General features: G+C 41.4%; 2 protein-coding genes across 2 annotated transcripts in view; one reads left to right on the forward strand and one right to left on the reverse strand.

The window, feature by feature from the left end:
* The window catches only part of ABHD17B (abhydrolase domain containing 17B, depalmitoylase), a 34,420-nt gene extending 21,747 nt beyond the window's left edge, over positions 1 to 12,673 (reverse strand). The window contains exon 1 of the mRNA XM_080913272.1: positions 12,308 to 12,673. The gene's annotated coding sequence lies outside the window, so the exon portion shown is untranslated. The remainder of the gene's footprint in view (positions 1 to 12,307) is intronic.
* A 295-nt stretch (positions 12,674 to 12,968) lies between these two features.
* Positions 12,969 to 20,978, forward strand: part of LOC308416429 (uncharacterized protein C9orf85 homolog) — a 51,054-nt gene continuing 43,044 nt past the window's right edge. Inside the window, exon 1 of the mRNA XM_080911424.1 lies at positions 12,969 to 13,283. Within this exon, the coding sequence (XP_080767550.1) occupies positions 12,987 to 13,283 (297 nt within the window). The 5' untranslated portion in view covers positions 12,969 to 12,986. The remainder of the gene's footprint in view (positions 13,284 to 20,978) is intronic.

Genomic DNA, 20,978 nt, shown 5'->3' on the forward strand with positions numbered 1-20,978 from the left:
ATTGGTATTTTCTTTTCTACTCTTCTGTTAAGTTCCTGGTTTAAAGACCAATAAAAGGAGCAACAACTCAAAATGGCATAGCAAATGTAAACCTTTTGGAAATGAAAAGTAATTTTTTTTTCTACTCATGAGTTCTTTGAATCTAGACAGTTTAAAGATGATCAACTTCGTGCTTTAAATTACCTTGGTACTCCTTGCCCCTCACCACCTGCAGAGGTGGGAGATGTGGCTCCGCCCCTTGCTTAGTGCTGCACTTGGGTAAGCAAGCCTGAGCAGTGCTAGAGGGCTGGTCAACTCAGCTACCACACAGGCCCAGACCCAGGACTATGACGTGGCTCACCCCAACATCTACCCCATCTACAAATAGCCGGAGCATATGAAGAGGCTGATCCTACAGAACCAAAGATTCAGGGTCTCCATGACAGTTGGCAACAACAGAATAACCGAGAGCAGTCATGATAAGGATCCAATATAGATGGTGTAGCAGAAGCCAGAGGCCTAGAAGCAGACCAATGAATATCTTTGCAAGTAGTTTGGACAAAGGGGTATATAATGTGTGAACTGGGCTTAGCTCACCTCTCTGTTTGGACGCTTTCAATTCACTACTGTAGTTTGCAGGGTTCACACATGCTTTTATAACTGAACATTGTGATGCCTGCTACACATTTATCTGTGGGCTATATTAATGGCTGTTATATTTATAATTTATTATTTTTATTCTGTGTTTGTATGTGGGTATGTCTACATGAGTGTAGGTGCTCAAAGAGGCCAGAGGCATCAAAACCCCCGGACCTGAAGTTAATGGCAGATGTGAGCCACCTGACATTGGTGTTCAGACCTAAACTCTGGCCCTCTGGCAAGACATTATATGCTCATCCAATTCTCCAGCCCAATGCCTTTTATCTTTAGATTGTGTTTATTCCATGAAATCAGTCACCTACATTACAAAGAGTACACAGAGTGTAAGATGAGATAATACTAAGTAGTTTTGTTGGAAGGAGATTCTTTTGCTTCTCTGAATCAGGGTTCTAAGCACCAGTACGTATACATTTTCTGGAAACTGGTACCACTATGTTTTTTTAAAATCTATTATTGTATTCTGTGTATTACAGAAACCTATGTTTTGAATGCTTAAAATCCAAAAGGCAACTAAGTAAACAAACCACTGAAGTGAGAATTACTTTTAGGATTATGTATTAAATTGATAAACCAAGGCATGCATGACCTGGATAAGTCTACTAACTACAGCATAAACATCAATTCCATACCAATTCATCAGTTATAGTCATAAAAATTCTATATATTTATCCATCAAGCTTTACTATGTCTTCCTTCATAAGGTTGCAAAGTCCCTTAAAAGTTTCCACTGAGGAGCTGGAGAGATGGCTCTTGCAGAAGACCTGAGTTTCGTTCCCAGCACTCAGGTTAGGTGGCTCCCAACTGCTTTTACTCTAGTTTCAGAGGATTCAGTGTCTCTGACTTCCACGGGCACCTGTATCCACACACATGTATTCACAGATACTAGCACATAAACACTCAATTTAAAATACAATAAAACATAACATGAATGTGTTATGGGGGTGAAGACCTGGAGAGGTGGCTCAATAGTTCAAGAACACATAATATGCTTACAAGAAGACCTGAGTTCTGTTCCCAGGATCCTCTTCCTTCCGAGAGGACATGCTTCCAGCTGGGATGTATGTGGTGGTGGTAGTGGGTGCAATTTTGGTCAGCTTGCTCTTTGAAGCGATGAAGTTTGTGAGTTGTCGAATATTACACATTCCTTCATGTTTAGGAGTTTTTTAAATGATGCAACAATTCTGAAATGTGTGCTAAGAGGCAGGATTGATCTCCCTCAAGTATTCATTTTTAAATGGCTGGGGGCACTTGAAAAAACTGAGTAATCTGTTCCTGCGGCCCTTGGGCTAGCACCCGTCCCTTATGATGTGGTCTCAACTACTGCCTAAACGTCAAAACAGCTGTAAATTTAACAAATGTCTTCCTGTTCATTTATTAAAGGTGGTCAGCTGTAAATAGTGGAGATTTCAAAACTGGTATTAATGGTGTGTGTTAAGTTACTACACGCTGACTTTTCAAAGCTGTTTTACCAGCAGGAAACCTAAAAACACAAATTACAAGAATAATGGAATGTTAAGTTCTATTTTTCAGTTAACCTCAGTTTGTCACTATTGCCCCCAACCCCTGGCAGCTCAACAATGAGCAAAATCATTAAAATCATTAAAAGCTTCATAAGTATCAGGTGTGGTGGTGCTTGCCTTTAATCCCAAAGGTGTCAGAGGAAGGCAGAGCTCTGAGATCAGACCAACCTAGTCTTCGTAGTGACACGGCAGCAAGGGCCACCCCCTATAAACAAACACAAACAAACTCAAGAGAAATTCAACTGTTTTTATGAACACAATCAGATCTTCAGTCATGATAGATTTTGTTTTGAAACAGTAATATACTAAGCTTTTGCACACAGAGTTGCTATTTCATAATTATTTCTAGGCAGTAGAAGTTTGGAGACAGTGATAGTTTAACAAAGCAGAAATAGTTATGAATTAGATATGTCAAACAAATTCATTATGGACATAATTTATTTACTTACTTGGTCTGTGTTGCAGTAAATATTAAAATAATTCAGCAAGACCAATTCTTGAGCGTTACTACTCCACCCTACCCTGGCCTCAAGCTCAGGATCTTCCACGGAAGCCTTTCAGTATTAGTATTATTTCTGGGCATGATTACGAATCTTGTTTATTTTTTAAACCAGTCAGATTTAGTATTGGGATTAATATTAGTATTGGATATCAATTTTAAGCAAACACACTTTTACTTTTGCTTTCTATTCTTAGGTTGTTTCTCCTCCTTTTAATGTGAAATGTTATCTTTTTGAAAAAAATTTTATTAAAAGTAAACAATGTGAATTTTTTTGAAGTGATTTGCTAGGCAAAAACCTAAATAGTATTCTCATCTTTTCTGCAATTAAAATTATTTAAATTACACTCATGAATATAGATATATATCTGTGTATTTATGTGAACACGCGTGTGCTTCAGTATCCATGCAGAAATCAAGACCATGTGAGTTAGGAGAATGCAACTCCAGTGATAATGATGGACAGACACTTTGCAAAGAAACTAACTAGTCATAATACATCAGGTTTTAACCTGGGCCTGGCCTTTGGAACTAGACAGATAAGCATTCCCGTCATACCTTGGTGACCCTAGGCTTCTTAGCACCCCAGTCTTCTCAACTGTGACCTGCAGCTCTGCTGAGATTAGTCTTAAAGCCTGTACACACTATCTAGATCCAGAAAAACGTCTTTAGTTGGTAGTCACGTTTGACCACTCTTCTAAACACTAGAAATTAATCAAACCATGTCTGTCTTTTTCCTCCTGAGAAAGTTGTACTCATAATGATCAATCTCTCAGAGACCCCCTACTCATCAGTCACAGAATCTGTAGTTTGCACCATCTTCCTCTGGTGGTGGCATTTCTTTTATTAGTAAACAACCCCCCACACACACACACCCAAGAGACAGACTCCCATATGTGATTTCTTCAGAATCTCAGGCCTAAAATGAACTGTGACCTAGTATCTAACTCTTCTTTCAACCTCTTAAAACTAAAGCACAAGAGTTTTTACCTTTAACCTAATGTATCACGTAACAATTTGTCCTTTTGTTCCTTCTTAAAGCTAATTTTCAACCTCAATTTCTACATTCTTCAAGTTTTTTATTTTTCTGACAGATTGGTCTTTTGTTTTTCTTTATTTTACTGAAACTCTTAATTTTCTTCTCCTCAAAAAGTAGACCCTCACCCCACTACGACCCAACCAAAGCTAGTCTCAAACAAGTCTGCTAGGGCTAAACTCAAGGCTCTGACACAACAAGGACACCAAAGCAGATCTAAATCTTAAAATTTTCTTAATCCCTTCATTAAACTCTACACCCCAGAGTCTGTATATTTCTTGTACTTTTATGACACATTAAACCAATGCCTCTTTCCTTGTATCTTCCATCAATCTTCTTCAGCCATTTCTTAACTACTTTCCACCAGACATACAATCCCTGTGCAATAACATTATAATACCCCATATCTATCAAATCAGTACTTTGTATTCCTGCCAGGTGGCATTGCTTTTCCGTTTACATTTTAATAGGCCTGTGGGCCCTCTTGAATAGGCCTCAATTCTTTAGCATGCCATACTGCATCATGGCCTCTATTCATTGATTCTACTGCACATGCTGACCCTGGATACAGACATTTCTTTTCTTTTTTTCTTCTGCTTCTGTGTATTTGTGTGCACTGTATATAAACTATTGATAGAATCGTTGCTATCATTCCGCTCCAAATAAGAACTCCCCTTCTCCCACAAAGCTTATGTAAAGTTTTATTTTTCAAGGAAAAATATAAGTCTGCCCTGAACTATGCTGTGCCCATGATGTTTGGTTTAGACACTCTCGTTAGCAAAAGTGTAATTTTGATTGTTTTATTTCCATATTTTAAAACAAAATGTATTCTGGGTCCTAAATAAAATGCTAAAACTTGTACCCTAGGGGTTTATATTGGAATGCCCTTTAAAAACAAGAAGTCCTTACAGATACTAACTTCTTGCTCTAAACATTTAATTAATAAAAGATACACTAAAGTCTGTAAAGGAAATGTAACAAATTATTTGGGTATCGGAGACAGAAAAACTCAAGCTAAGCCTAAGCTAAACAGCCTGAAATCTACACCCTCCGCTTTAAAAAAAAAAAAGGTACACTTATTATTTTAGATACAAGCTACCAAGTTATATCCTTTTGGGGGGTGCAGGGAGGGGGGAGAGCTATCTGTACACTGTAAAATTTCAGAATCAAAATCTAGGTCAAAATCTGGGGACAGGATTTTTTAGAGGTTATTACACAAACTATGTCACATTATCTCAGTTTTCAAAGCATAGTTAAGGACACCCTAAACTCAGAAACCAAGCAACTTTATGGCAACTGATAAACAGCCTTCCATTGTTGTTGTTGGAGGCATATTCTTTTGTTTTGTCCCATGGGGAAGGTTCTTTCAATTCTTTAATTCTTTACCCTGATCTACAGTAAATATATGCCAGATTCATTTCCCCCCTAGTGCTGGGGATTGTACCTAGGGGCCTTGTCATGGCCAGTATGAAGACCCTTCCATATATCCTAAACCATATCCCTAACTCCACTATGTACTGCCTAACTCCTATCACTTCATGTGACTATGTATCCTCAGTAAACCTGAAATCCACAAAACCATACAAAAAAAGAATTCCTTTAGTCCTGGAGACACTTTATAAAAATAAAGGCTTTTGACACCACTTTTCAGATATTTTGAGGAGTTCTAAGGGAAAACTTGGAAACAAAGCCATAACTAGAATACTATTTCCATGTTTCCTCATCATTTTTCCAAAGGCTAAACCTAATGATTTAGGGTTCATGTGCTTTTGCTTTTAAGTAAATTTTAGCAATATTGTATGTGTGTAGGGGAGTGGACAGAAAGATGAACCAAATGTCAGCTGTGATCCAAATTTGCTTTGATTTTGTGTCACTGTGATTCAGCAGCCTCAGTGCTTTTACAGTGCAGGATGAGACATACCTACTACTTTCATCACAGAGATGTGTGGTGATTAATGAGCTAATGCCTGTAGTACAGTCTAAAGCTCTAATTCAAAGAGACTGTATAAACACAAAACACTCTCAACAAATCTGAAAGAGATAATTTCTAAATGGAAAAAGGGTTAAAGGCTGTCTCTGAGTGTATGTTAATGAAATAGTACTGTACTAACTGGTTCTTCCCATCAATATTTCAGAAGGGGTGAGATAAGCTTTATCAAACTGTGATACAGACAAGCTGTGACTTACACTGTGAAAACACAGTACAGAGTTCCGAGAACACAGTGGGGTGGGCTCTTACTTATCTCTTAATCTTAATAATACTTTTCTTACACTGTTATACTTTTATACATGAGGAACCCATACTGTAAGTTTTTAAGTTAACTGACTTTTCTAAGCTCACACAACTTCAAAGCCAGGGACACAGGCCTGATGGAAAGGCTATTCTGTCTACTTGTACTAGATTCTGCTAAGACCTGCATAGTTAATGCCATGCAGTGACTGCATGACATTGCTCATTCTCCCCTGTTCAGTGAAATCTAACACGACCACCCCATTTAGGATGTCAAGCAGCTTCCTTTGCTCTCCTGAACCCTGTGCTACTTATTCTGAAGTATCTATCACTTTCTAACATCATTTTATTTGACCATATTGAGTGATCCTCTGTTAGATGCTGAGTTCTAGGAATAAGTTACACATCTTTATTTATTCTGCTCATAAGCCCCGCTTCACCACCAAAATCAACCCTACAGCCGTGAGCAGTGCATATGCTGTGTACACACTCCTACTTTCCCTATTTATCTATTCATAAAAACTAAACTTGTTTTTTTGAATGTATAATTCCCAAGGAAACAAAACAGGGCCCATCTGAGCCAACTTAAACATTTCAATTTATTCTGACATTTTATTCTACTAAAGAAGACTGGAATCCTGAGTATCATTAAAAAAAAACCCTAGCCAAGAACAAAAAAAAAAAAAAAAAAAAAAGACTGTGAAAAACCCATAAAGCATACTGTAAAATGAAGATTCAAATAATGATCAGTGACAAAAGAACCTGCCATGTCCTACACATCTCGAAGCTAAATGTGAGCCTCAGATGCAACAACATCCATGTTGAGCATTCCATGTGAGATGAGTAGGACCAGAAATCTATTTTAAAATATTTTTCTTAGATTTTTACTAGACAAGCATTCTTAACCTCAAAGTCAGAAATCCTAAAATACTCAAAAATCTGAAAACTTTTGACCTTTATACCAGTACTCAAAGAGTTGTACATTTTGGAGTTAAAATTTCATATTAGGAATGTTCAATCTGTACTCTAAAGGAATGACTGTAGATTCCAAGAATTTCTTACTTTAAAAGAAATTATTTCTGGTCCCCAATGAAGGAGTTAGAAAAAGGATTGAAGGAGCTGAAGGGGTTTGCAACCCCATAAGAACAATACCAACCAACCAGAGCTCCCAGGGACTAACCACTATCCAAAGAGTACAAATGGATGGACCCATGGCTCCAGCTGCATATGTAGCAGAGGATGGCCTTGTTGGGCATCAATGGGAAGAGAAGCCCTTGATCTTGCCAAGGCTCTATGTCCCAGTGTAGGGGAATATTAGGGCAGAGAGGTGGGAGGGGTAGGGGGCACCCTCATAGAAGCAGGGGGATGGGATAGGGGATTTATGGAGGGGAAACTGGGAAAGGGAATAACATTTGAGATGTAAATAAAATATATCCAATAAAAAAACCAAAAACAACAACAATAAAAAGAGTGGAAAAGTTATCTATTCTTTCACATAATTATGCATGTCTCGATAGTACAAAATGCTTTTTTCCACATTATCATGACTGAAAAGAAAGCAAACAAAATGAAATATTGCAATGACAATAGTTATTAAATCTTATTATTCTTCCGTTTTATTACTCATCTATGTATGTATATGTATTCACAGTGCTATGCATGTGCATATGACTGTGGAGCAAGAAAAGAATGTCAGATCCCCTGGAGTTGGAGTTATAGGCAGTCGTAAGCCACACAATGTGGGTGCTTGAACCCACACTCAGGCCCTCTGGAAGAGCAGCAAGTGTTCTTTACCACTGAATGGGATCTTCCACAGAGTTGCCCAATTTTAATTTTCCATATAGGGATACTAACTAAATCCAGTAACCATCGTAACTATGCCAAAAGAGAATATTAACATTCTAAAAAGTCAATTTCAAAAAAAGCATCTTTCAATGAATACAAATTTATAATCCCCTTATTATGAATAAAAATGAAGAATTTCAGATCTTAGCTACTTTTCTGTAATAAATACTCTTGACAAAAGCAGCTAAAGGGAGAAAGTTATTCCGGTCCATTGGGGTGGGAAGCCATTAGGGGTCAGGAGTGTGAATCAGCTGCTTACACTGCATTCAGTCTGACAGCAGAGTTGAAATGTACACCCGTGCTTATTTCATTCACCGTGTCCATTTCAGCAGTCCAAAACCCCTGCCCAGGAAATGGCATCACTTGCAAGGAGGATGGGTCCTCCTAATACAAGCAAGATGACCCCCCCCCCAGGCACGCCTAGAAGTCCTTCTCCCAATTGATTCTAGATTCTATAAAGCTGACAGCACTAACCGTTCGTTACAACTAAGAAATTCAGAACCAGCTGAGGTGATAATTCCAGCACTTGATAGGCTAAATCAAAGACTGTTATTAATCTGAGGCCAGACCAGGTTTCAGAGTGAGACTCCATTTCAAAACATTAAATAGAGAAAACCACTGGACTAAAAAGTTTTTGTAAAATAGTATTCAAAGTGAAAGACATGCTAAAGAGTGGAAGAAGGTATCTTTAAAACCCCAATCTGTTACACGGAAAATCAGTAAGGTAAAACTGGGGGGGGGGGGGGGGGACACAAAAGAATATATGGCAAGCAAAGAAAAATAAACAATTATGAACAATACAAATTGGGAGATATGAATGAAATTAGAATCAAGTACCATCTGTCTTTGGAATGGCAAAAATTAAGTCTACAGTATCAATAAAAGGGAAAACCTGATTTCATCCATCATTGGTACAACCAATCTGGACAGAGAATTGGCAGTTACCTAATAAGGAGAAGCTCATACCCAGTGATCTAAAAATCTACTACTACATTTATGGACTAGGGTAATCTTTCTTATTGTTGGCCTTCAGGTATCATGAATGAAGCATGACTAACTCAAAAACCAGGGAAGGCAAGTACTTTCCCTGTAATCAAGGCCAGCCCTAGCTCTACACCTCTCCAATGAAAAACAATCAAAACAAACTAGAAAAAGATAATGCTGTTCCAAGTCCCGTGAGTTTTAACTTCTGTACTAGACAGTGGAAATGAGAGGAAAAACAAAACCAACTCCAAGGTCAGATATTTCTAAAAATGTACTTATTGTCTAGTTATATTGTTTTAACACAGATGATGACATTAAGTAATTTGTCTAGTGTAAAAAAGGAAGAATGTTTGCTGTTTTGCTCAGACTTTAAGGAGTAAGTTTGTTAATTTTGAAGATCACTTGTCTGTCACAGTGCTGCGTTTGGTGTCTGAAAGCAATTCAGTAGAACAATGAGAACAGACAGCTGCAGCGACTGTGCTGACAGTTACTCGACCCACTGGTGCAGAGCTCCTGACTCTAGCAATACTTCGAGTTTAGTGTGGACACATCCTGCAATCCCATTAACCACCTGAGCCAGTGCGATAGGGCTCACAGCACTGCAGACCCAGCAAACTCCCAGGTGCATCTGATGCTGTCATTGCAGCACTGCACTGGGGCAAGGACTGAGTGTTGCAGCTCAACTACTGATCTAGGAAACACAGAGTATTTTGGGTTTTACTAAGAACACTAAAAAAACTGCTCATATGTATACATATATATATATATTGTATATACATATGAGAGAGTGCATGTGTGTGTATGTGTGTGTGTGTTAAGAACCATAGCTGGTGATATCTTGCACACACATTTAAATACACATATAAGAGACAAGCTGGTAGTGGTGGTGGCTCGCTCTGATCCCAGCAATGGGGAGGCTGAGAATCTCAAATTTAAGGTAAGCTTCGGCTACTGAGGGTCTCTCCCTGCCTTAAGAAGACAAGACAGCGAGACATTTTCAGAACCCTGCTGTCAGACAATTTTCTTATGCAAATGTCAGAATATACTTACAGAAAGACTCCAAGGACAGCATAAAGCAATATAATTTTGAGACTTCACATTGAATACTTGTATGTAGTCATAGGGCAGTGAAAAAAAAAAAGAAAAGCAGGAAAAATATGGATGAATCTTGGCCAGATAGAGAATACAAGCTACAGAAAGATTTAAACATGCTCAGATAAATTGAAGGCCATCAAAACTACACCCCAGGTGTGTTGAGGATCTAACTGCTGTTTAGATGAGCAATGACAGCAAGGAGCCGTGGCAATTAAAGGTTAACAGTTGGTGTGGGGGAAAGAGTAGCATTTGGGAAAATTTACAAGACATTGGGAAAGTGTCCTTTTGATTTGCAGTTGTATTTCTTCTAGTTGGTGAAAGGTACATGAATCCTCATTAAATTTTGTCACCAAATTGAAACTGCTACACTGACATTTTACTAAGACTAAAGAAAAACTGAGTATAGACATAGCAGGGAAGACTGTCTCAACACCAAGAATTGAAAAGAAGTCAAAAGATGTGGGTTCAAGTCTCAGTTCTTACTGTCTAACTTTAGGCTAATCAAGTAATTAATTTCTCTTGTTTTCATCTACTTAATATGTAAAAGCCAGTAAACCATCCCCCTACCCCCACAAGGCCGGGATAGACAAGACAAAGTAGTGAGAGATTCCTAACAGGAAAGGAAAGGAAGACATTATTTTAAGAATTACAAGGGAAATCACTTTATATTGTTAGTGATATAAACCAAGGAAGTTAATAAGCCCTAAATTTCCTTGTTAACACTGCTTTAACACCAATCCTAATGCACACACAAAAATTTATCAATTGATACCTCTAAAAACTGAGCAGGTGGAACAATTTTAAATGAAGGAGATTTAATTTTTTTATGTTTATGTTTCGTCCACATGCATGTTATTTGCACCAGGCCTGGTGTCCATGGAGATCAGGTGAGGGTGGTAGATTCCCTGGAACAGGAGTTAGCAATGGTTATGAGCCACCGTTTGGATTCTAGGAAGGAAACAGAGGTCCTCTGCAAGAGCAACAAGTGCTCCTAAGCAGGCGGCACATTTTAATAGTTCTATATTACTAATGAGGACACTGATTCAGCCTAGAACTGCATGCCTGGAGTTGTACATCAATTCGGTGGTAGAATGTGGACCAGGCACCAACCGCCTGAGTTTATTAAGCTACCAAAACAGTATCTTGTCTTAGTACTTTAAGTCCAAGTGTTGGGGTGGGGAAGACCCTGCTTTTACAGTTGTTTCGTTCACAATGCAAAATGAGTGATGGTACTCAAGTAAACAAGCCATGTATCAACCAGGGTATGGTACACCAACTGACAAAGTTAAAGCTTCCTAGCCTGCCTTAAATCTAATCCTATCCTTGCCAATTAATCTTATTAATACTAGAGTAGAAGAGAGGTCAAAATACGGGCCAGGGTGCTACTTTATTCCCTCCTAGATCTGAAACAGTAACGAAGGCACCGCAGGCAGTGTATCCGTTTTTAACTTCCAGCACCATCGCCTTCTTCGTTTTCCGTTGATCATGCTACTACCCCTTCTTCCAAAATGAAATTTAGTAACAAGCACGGGCACCGATAATAATGGTGATATTCAAAATACTACTGCAATGGCTACAAGCAGATATATTACCCAACTGAACCCATGCGCCAAGCATACGGACACAAATTCTTAAGTATTGAAAAATCCCTGTTAATATAAAGAAATCAATGTCAATCACAAAATGCACCTGATGTTCTAGTCAAGACTTACTGGTTTCAAATACCGGCCCAAGACGTCCAAAATTCTCTTTATACGTTGAAGTCTTGAGGATGTAAAGGAATTATCTTAGGGATCAAGCATTACATACTGCACAAGGTATACCTTTCATAAACTCAAAAATATTTAAAGGTCACCCTTTCCGCGGGGCCCCGTTATTCCAATCTTTTCTGACCAAACTTGCTTCACATTGCCTTAAATCAGAGCACCACTGAATATTCTGCTTTTGAAAGAAAATCTCACCAAGATAAAGGCTCTGAACGCCCCCCCCCCCTTTTTTAAACAAGAAGTGGAGGAGGTTAAACTCTTCGAACGTCCTCCACACACTATAATTTGACACAACTTTCCTGGTTTAGTATTAAATACAATTCCAAACAGAACTCTCCAAGACTCAATTCAAATCCAACCTCCTTGAGTTCTCAATCAGAGATGATAATAAGTTCAAGCCATCGAAAGCAGCTCCCGCGACAGGAGGAGCGGGATATCCCACTCAAGCTCCGGGAGGACTCCATCTAAAATCGAGGCTGGCGGGTCCAGGACACCGAGCCAAGAGCGAGGGCCCGAAGTGGCCCAGATACTGGGAGGGAACGGCGCCCGACCCCATCCTGCGGTCCTCCGTACGGGGGAGGAGGCCCGGGACGCGCGGGTCTCCGCTCGGTAGCTCCGCTCCGGAGCCACCGGGCCTGGTCCCCAGCGCAGAGCAGCGACCCCCCGACTGCCCAGCAGCCCGGCCACACGCACCTGCAGCTGGGCGGCCACGGCCGCCAACGCGCTGTTCTCCGCGGGGCGCCGCCCGCCGACTCTGCGCGCGCGGCCCGGCCGGGCGAGGACGCGAACGAGAGCTGCGGTGCCCGAGCACGCTTCGTGTGGCCCCTCCACGCGCGTTCGCGTTCTGCTGACTAACGGCCCCGGCGCGAGGGGCGGCCGCCGCCGGGGCTCTCCGGCCCGAGGTCCCGTGTGGCCGTGGTCGCCGTCCGCAGCGCAGGGCCGGCGCTGCCTTCTCCGCAGCCCGCCTTCCTCGGCACCTCCCGAGCCCGCCAGGCGGCGGAGCGCGCGGCCGCGAGCTAAGGAGGGCCTCGGGGGTACGAGCGGTGCGCGGCGCGGCTGGAGCGGGTCACCGACTGGAGGAGGGCGCCGAAGCCGACCCGGGCTCCGGACTGCAGGCGGGCAGTGCACCGGCCTCGCCCACCTTCCACCAATCACAAACTGCGCAGCAGAGTCGCTACGCTACGGAGCCTGGGACAGGTTGGGAGCGTTCGGCAGGAGGCGGGGATTGCGGAAAAGAAGAGCCAATAGAAGCGGTGGATCTCCGCCCCTCGCCGTGATGGACAGCCGCGTTCGAGCCAATGGGGGAGTTCTAGATTCGGAGAAAACCGGACTTGCACCTTGGGTCTGAGGAAGGTTTTCCGCGAAGGGGGTAATGGAGGATGTGGGGCAGGGAAGAGCGAAGCGTGACCTCCCTAATGAGTCACGTGGACCAACCTGGGGCCGGGACGGGAAGAGTAGAAGAACTTCTTCCGGGTCACTGTCGATAGTCTCAACCTGGGGCGGGAACTTCTTTACCCTTTCCTGTAACTTAAAGGCTGCACCGGCTTATGGTGCTTGTGATTTGGTGATGAGTTCCCAGAAAGGCAACGTGACTCGGTCCCGGCCTCAGAAGCACCAGAATACGTTCACCTTCAAAAATGACAAGTTTGATAAGAGTGTTCAGACCAAGGTAGGCCCCTGCCTGTTGTACTGACTACCATCCCAGGAATAGGTGATTGGAAAGGAAGAGAGAGAAAAGGAGAAGAGTTGTTGAGCGTGGTTGCAGCCCGCTTAGCCTTGACTGCAGTGCAGTCGTATCTAAAATATTCTTCCCACGCCTTTTCTTTGGCTTGGCTCTGTTCTGTGAATACATCTGATTGTCAGCATATCTCACTAGTGGCGCCAAGACTGTACTGGGCAGCCTGAATTCATCCAACCTAAGGTACCGATGGGGCGATTGAGACCTTGGATGCTCCCATCTGGATCATCTATTCTACAAGAAACCCAAGGCTCACGTTGCAGTTTTTCTCAAAGACTGTGCAGCGACTGTTTTTCGAAAACTCCCAAGCCCATAAGTTTGTAGGGAGTACGATCGTAGCGTCACTGTCCTCATCAACAAAATGTTATTTCAGTTTTGTGTTGGGATTGATTGTAAGAACACACTGGTTTGGTTTGTGTAAAAATGGTTGCGTGCTGTTTATACAGTTTTTTCATTTAGCGGGACTTGTGTAAACTGGAAGAAAACTCAGACTGTTTAGGTCACGTGAGGTAGGTATGACCAGTGATTTTTAGTGGATAGCTAGCCCCTTCCCCATAATTGAATGGAGGCTTTAGTCAACCCGGAGGCCAGCTTACATCAGAAAAAGTTAATGTTTACATAAACAAGAGCTCAAATTTCCTAAGTATGTTTCTTGAAGTAACTTAGTAATTAATTTCTGTGAACTTTAACTTCAAATGAGAAATCTGGTAGGATTATTCTGAAGGTAACAAAAGAGTAAGTTCGCTGGGACATAACAGGTGGTCAGCAGCTGATTAAGTTTAAGACATTGAAAGGGCAATCTACTTACAGTGACTTGTACTCTGTCTTTCTCTTTCCTTGTTTCTCAGATGGATCTTTAATTACAAATTTCAATAGAAGGATGTTTTAAGTTAGACCCTCAGGGCACAGGGTTAGCAGACACTGGGTCATACACCTGCTTTTCCTGTATTAGAAAATATTATGGAGTTGAAGTTGGTAAGGAAACATGGATTAATCCACAATTTGGCTCAAATAGGAGTGGCAGTAGTAAAGTATAATTTCCTCCCACTGCCCCTGTAGCCATCTTAAAATCTGTGGAGAGCCTTGAAAGTAAGACTAGACCATACTTAAATATAATTGTGAGATACAGTAATTAGACCTTTCCCAAGAGGAAGGAAACTAGGGCCCCAGGTTGTCTCAGCTCTCTAGTCTAAAGACAGTTTTTAAATCCAAGACTGGACGGATAAAAATGGAATGTTAGGGAACCTTCCCCTATTCCCACTCCACCTCTACCTGTCTTTAATCTCTTGAGGCAGGGTCTCACTGTATAGACTAGGCTGGACTTGCATTTGCAGTGATTCTCCTAACCATACCTGGCTATGATGTATGCTTTATTAGGATGCTTACTTTTCTCGTGTTGAAATGTATTTTTGAAGAGGAAAGAAGCTTGCCCTAGACGAAGGACCTTTCAGCTTGATTAGAGGATTACCTAACAGTAAAGCGGTGCATACCAAACTCTGTGACCTCCCACTCTCTGAGCTTATTGAAAAGAGGCCTGCCTTGACAGTCACTGATTTACAGGGTTTGAAGGGGTAGAGATCAAAGTAGATGTAAATGTCTTCTCATTAAGATGACTGCACTGTTGATTGTGTCTTGATGGCTTTGCTTCCTTTTCTGGAGAGGAGATGGCATGCGATGAAAACACTGGTGGTGTGGAACATTGTCATCTGGGCATGACATGGTCAGTGACCTGTTGAACCCTTGGCACCTGTGATTACCTGTGAGGCACAGGATTGGGCCTATTAATAGTCTGTCATGGAGTGAGTAGGGGCTTAAGTGGCATCATCTGTCCTCAAGTCTATGTGACTGATGGATGCTGATACAGTCATTTCAGTGGGATAGCCACACAGTATTTGTCCTTGTTCCCAGAAATAGTCCATTTTTTGTTAAGAGGTTCTAATTAAAGTTACACTTACAGACCTGAACCCTGGGAGAATTGTTTCTTTGTCCTGTTGTTGGTGCCCTGTTTCTTCATCTCAGCAGAAGTAGATGTGTGACTGCGTTAGCAGAAGAGAGACCTCAAACTATATTTTTTACTCTATAATGCTGGGTCAGTACTATCTCTGCTCTTAAGTTTCCTGTCAAAATGGTTGTAGGGATCATTACAAAATTCTTGAGAAGTATAGATATGCCAAGAGTTGTATGACACATGCCTTTAATCCTAGAATTTCGGAGGCATAGGAAGGCAAATCTCTGGGTTCAAGGCCACCCTGGTCTACATAGTGAGTTCCAGGACAGCCAGGGCTACACAGAGAAACCCTTCCTGTCTTAAAAAACAAAACAAAACAAAAAAGAGATACAAGTGGCTTGTCTAGATGCAGGTGACCTTTCTAGAGGGTGCTGTGATATATGAGCGGGCATGGGGAAGTGGATGAATGGAGAGTTTCAGAGACAGTTACCCACCACAAAGAGCTGTGTAGATTTTTTTTTCTTTTAAATAAGAGAAGGAAATGAACGTGGATCAGTATGTGGTCTACAAACTGAGTTCCAGAACAGCCAGGGATATGTAGAGCGACTCAGTCTCAAAAACCAAATAAACATAAAGGGAGAGAGAGAGATACAAGCATGAGCTTGAAAGCATTGTGACAAGTTAATAGAACATAAAGATTACTTTTCTCAGGGCTACAGTTCAGGTGTAGTCACCGTTAACAGTTTTATGTATATTTGTAGATATCTAAGTATGATATAGCGTACATATAATAAACTACAATTTCTTTCTTTCTTTTCTTCTTTCTTCCTTTCTTCCTTCCTTCCTTCCTCTCTTCCTCTCTCCCTCCCTCCTCCACTCTTCCTCTCTTTCTTCCTTCCTTCCTTCCTTTTAATGTTTCAGGATAGTCTGTATATTAGCCTAGCCTAGAACCCATTGTGTAATCTAGGCAATTTTGCCTCAGCCTCCCTCCCAATAGCTAGGATCCTAGGCCTGGGCCACCACACTGAGCTAATTTCAAGGTTTTTAATCATTATAAAACATTGTATGATACAAATATAGAGTAACTTATTTAACCACTTTCCCTTTTATAAACCATTGAGTTCTTGACAGTTACTTATTGTGTATAAAAGAGCTGAAGCTGGAAGTGGTGGAACATGCCTGTTACCCTAGCTCTCTGAAGGCTAGGCAAGAAGACTGGGAGCTTAAGGCTAGCTTGAGGTAGATAATGAGACATCACTTCATGTGTCTTGTATCAAATATTGTGCTAGATGTTGAGGGATTAAGGCTAAGGGCAATACATATACGTGTGTGTGTGTGTGTGTGTGTGTGTGTGTGTGTGTGTGTGTTCACTTCTCCCTGTAAATTGTAAACTTCAGATAAAGTAGTGTGTATAATTAAATAGTCTTTCAAGTGTGTCAGTGCCTGTGCCTCTAAGAGCTATGAAAGAAAGATTCAAGGGTATTTACTTAGAAATCTTGAGTTTGGAGATTAAGGAAGAATCCATTAAGATCTGATGGGAGGAAAACTGTAATAAATGAAATAGGAAGAGCATTTGCCATTCTATAGAAACTGCTGATTGTTTTATATATGATCAGCTTTATTTATTTATCTATTTATTTTGCATTTCTCAACATGTATATTTTTAGGCCTCCAGCAACCGTTTATGATCAAATTGCTTTAGAAATACTGTGCACCAAATCTGACTTTGTGGTGGGGCAAAGGGTAAGTTGCTGCCATGCCTAGCGCTGAGATGGGCACTCTCTGGAGTTTCTGAAGCAGGAGTGCCATGAATTCTGTGCTAGGCAGGACTAGGTAGTGGGTACTGAGCCATCCAGAGGTGCACAGACAACAATGTGCAGTCAAATAAACAGCAAAACCCAAAAAGCACTGGGATGCCTTGCAACTTGAAGAGGTGATTGACCAAAACTTCCTTAGTTATGAAATGCTTTGGTCTGTAAAATGTCTAATGAACTGACTAATTATGAAACACACTTACTTTTGGAAACTGTCATCATGATGTGGAGATGAAAATTGGAAGTCTGAGGCCCTAGTGTCTCTATAATATTGGAAATATACTTAGAATAATACTGACTGATAGTTATATACTTCAGTGTGCTATGTTATTCCATCTTGTTACACGTTATCTAATCTTCAAAATGACCTTGGGATAAATGCTATAATTACTCCATTTTACATACTGAGAAATTAGGACTTAGGGGAATGAGTGGTGTCCCCAAAGTTACCTAATTAGCATGTGGCTGTGCATTAGTTAGTAAGATGAGACTCAGAGGGCAAGTCATTTCAAAGCCGTGGTTTATATGCAGAGTTCCTGTTTCCGTACTGGAGATTTTTATCTGCTCAACTCTGTCCATTACATTTTGAGACAGTCTTACAGATATAGCCAGCAAGGCCATGAACTTTCAGCTCCTTCTGCCTCAGCCTGCTAAATAACTTTACAAACCTCAGTCACCAGGACTAGTTCTTCTTTTCTTGGTGTTTTTGCTTGTAACAGAAGCAATATGACCCTGAGATTATGGTCATAGCCGAGATGTATGAGCCCCATTGTCAAAGCCTATTACTGCCAAGGTGCTCTTTGTTTCCCAGAGGTTCACTTGCAGGAATCTTTTAGTGTGAAGAATGAGAGACTGAGGATTTTAAAAGATGGGTCCTGGTGGAACTTGATGGGGGTAGGTGCTGTGTCTATGCATGCTTTCCAACTGTGAACTCTGTGTAATCAGAAGGTGCTGAGCTATCATGAAGCTTGTGCGTGATTTGTTGTTTCTGGCTCCACTCTTAATCGCTGGGAAATCAAATTTCAGTTGATTTGGTGCCATAGCTCTTCTTCTGTCTTCAGGAACATGTAGTTGTCATCATTCAGTAGAGACATTGCTGAAGTAAACTTTTAAGTTACTTGCCTTGCGCTTTCAGGGAACACTGCTTACCCATGGACCTCACAAGTGAAGATGTATCTCTTAGCCCACAGTCTAACCTTTTTCCTATTTGTGGCTTTAGTCAGTTCCTCCTCAATCAAAACTGTAGCACTGGAAAAATACTTGCTGTCAGACTAGCGCCCCTCCAGGTCTGGGCTAGCCTCCCACACACTTCTGCATCAGTGCCTGGCTTACTCTATGCCACAGATACTCTCATCATACTTAGTAATCCTTCCAGCATCTGACTCCAGCTTTTAGATCTCCGCCCATCAGAAGTCTACTACCAGGGTCAGACTCTAACTTTTACCATGGCTGGAAACTGTTCTACTCCCAGACAGTATCTTTTTATGACCTGGAACTCACTGTGTAGACCAGGCTAGCCATGAACTCACAGAGATCCATCTGCTTCTGTATTTCAGATGCTGGAATTAAAGACCTGTGCTACCTGTCTTAGTTAGGATTTCCCTCCTGTGAACAGACATCATGTCCAAGGCTTAAGTCTTATAAAGGACAACATTTAACTGGGTCTGGCTTATAGGTTCAGAGGTTCTGTCCATTATCCTCAAGGCAGGAGCATGGCAGCATCCAGGCAGACCTGAGTGTTCTACATCTTCAGCTGAAGGCTACTAGTGGAAGACTCACTCTAGACAGCTAGGATGAGGGTCTCAAGCCAATGCCCACAATGGCACACCTACTCCAACAAGGTCACACCTCCCTATAGTGCTACTCCCTGGGCCAAACCAAGCACATACAAACCGTCACACTGCCACACCCAGCTTACTCAGAAACTTAAAAAAAAAGAGAGAGAGACTACCATTTATTCACATGGCATTCTGTTTCCTCAAATACACCTATATGTTGTTGTTGTCCTCACTGGCAATTCCTGTCTGATAATCCTTCACTTTTCAGTGTACTTTGTATCCCCGTGTCCCTCATTACCAAGCTCTGAGTCAGACTATACTCTGCTCCCTTGTCTGTCTTTCTCCTTCTGGCACTCTCTTGACATGCCTAACTTGACTCAGGTCTAGCTTCCTGATTTTCTACCACCATGCTTACCTGTGCCCATCCATGCATATTCTACTTTCTTATTGCTTGTCTCCCCTGTTCTAGTTTGATTTCTCCTGCTATGAGAAAGTGTTCTGACAAAAATCAGTATTGGGAGGAAAGGATTTATTTGGCTTCCAGGTCAGAGTTCATCACTGAGAGAAGTCGGGGCGTGTATGTAAGCAGGAACTTGAAGCAGAAACCACAGAGGAATGCTGCTTGTTGGCTGGCTCACACACTCGTGCTTAGCTAGCTTTCTTCTGTGACATGGGACTACTTGCCCAGGCATTGGTACCATTCACAGAGGCTTGGTCTCTCCTAGATCTATTAACAATCCAGTCAGCCCCCAAAATACATACAGTTGGGCTGATCTGGGTAATAGTTCCTCAATTGAGATTTGCTTCTCAGGTCACCTAAGCTATACCAAGCTAACAGTTAAAGTTAAGTAGGGCGTTCTCTAAGGCTGTCTCCTTGTCTTGTACCTTAAGTTCACCCTCTCTTGCCTATTTAACAACCTGAAGGCATAAGTCTCCTTAATTACCCATTCACCCTTAATGTTTCTCCCAATAATAGTTTCTCTGGATTACTATAGATTCTTTAAAAACCTCCCAGGGAGGGGCTGGGGTTGTGACACAGTTTGTAGGTGCTTTCCTAGCACAAAGTCCCAAGTTTGATCTCTAACACCCATGAACAGTGTCCTCTAGCACCCCATAAATAGTATTGTGTGGCATCTACCTGTAATTCCAGCACTTGAGAGGTACAGGCAGGAACTGAAGGTTAGAGACATCTCTGCCTGTATAGACTAGCTGGCTAAAACTACGCTTAACTAAGTCATTGCTCTTTGTGAAATTCTTGGTTACAAATGGTCTTTGGGGGGCTACTGAGATGTCTCAGTGGGTGTTTGCTGCACAAATCCAACAGCCTGTGTTCAATTCTGAGAAATTATCGTGGAAGGAAAGAACCAGTTCTCTAGAGTTGTTCTTTAACCTTCTCATGCACAGCTTGGGTTGAGTGTACCCACACTGACGCACATTATCGTGTGCACAGTAATAGTATAAAGCAAGTCTGAGTGCTCCACGTAAGTCAGAATAAGCTTTTCAGTAGTAAGGATGTTGATGATGGAGTGGGCAGGCATTGTGGGGGAGAAGGTACATGAGGAAACTCTGTGTTTTACTGGGAACCCGAGAGTATATATAAAACCTATTTACAAGGAGTAACAGACTCCAGTCCTCATGTTCATCACCCAGCAGTAAAACAATCTAAAAACAATTCTTCATTCCCTTCCATGGCTTAAAGTCTATCTGTGTGCTTGTAACTCAGCCTCCAACTCAGCTTTTCTGTTGAGCAGCAGGATTAAGTGTCTGACAACCTACTTGACCTCTGTTCTGGAGTGAAGCATAAGGTAGCAAAGAAAAAAACCCTGCTTTTGTCCTGTCTAGTATTTTTACTGAGCAGTGTTCTCTAATTTCATTAATGGCTCCACCATTGTACAGTTACTAAAAGTAAAACTGTTAGAACTATCTTTAATTCAGGCTCATTCTAATGTCCTGTGTTTCAGTTGACAACAAAACTGCACTCTTCCTTTAATTTTCATTATTATTGACTTAGTATTTGTTTTGTTTATAGCCTAGTGTGGGATATAATAGACACCGTAGTAAGGAGGTGTGTGTGTGTGTGTGTGTG

The sequence above is a fragment of the Micromys minutus genome (genome assembly GCF_963924665.1).
Source record: "Micromys minutus genome assembly, chromosome: 2".
NCBI lineage: Eukaryota > Metazoa > Chordata > Mammalia > Rodentia > Muridae > Micromys > Micromys minutus.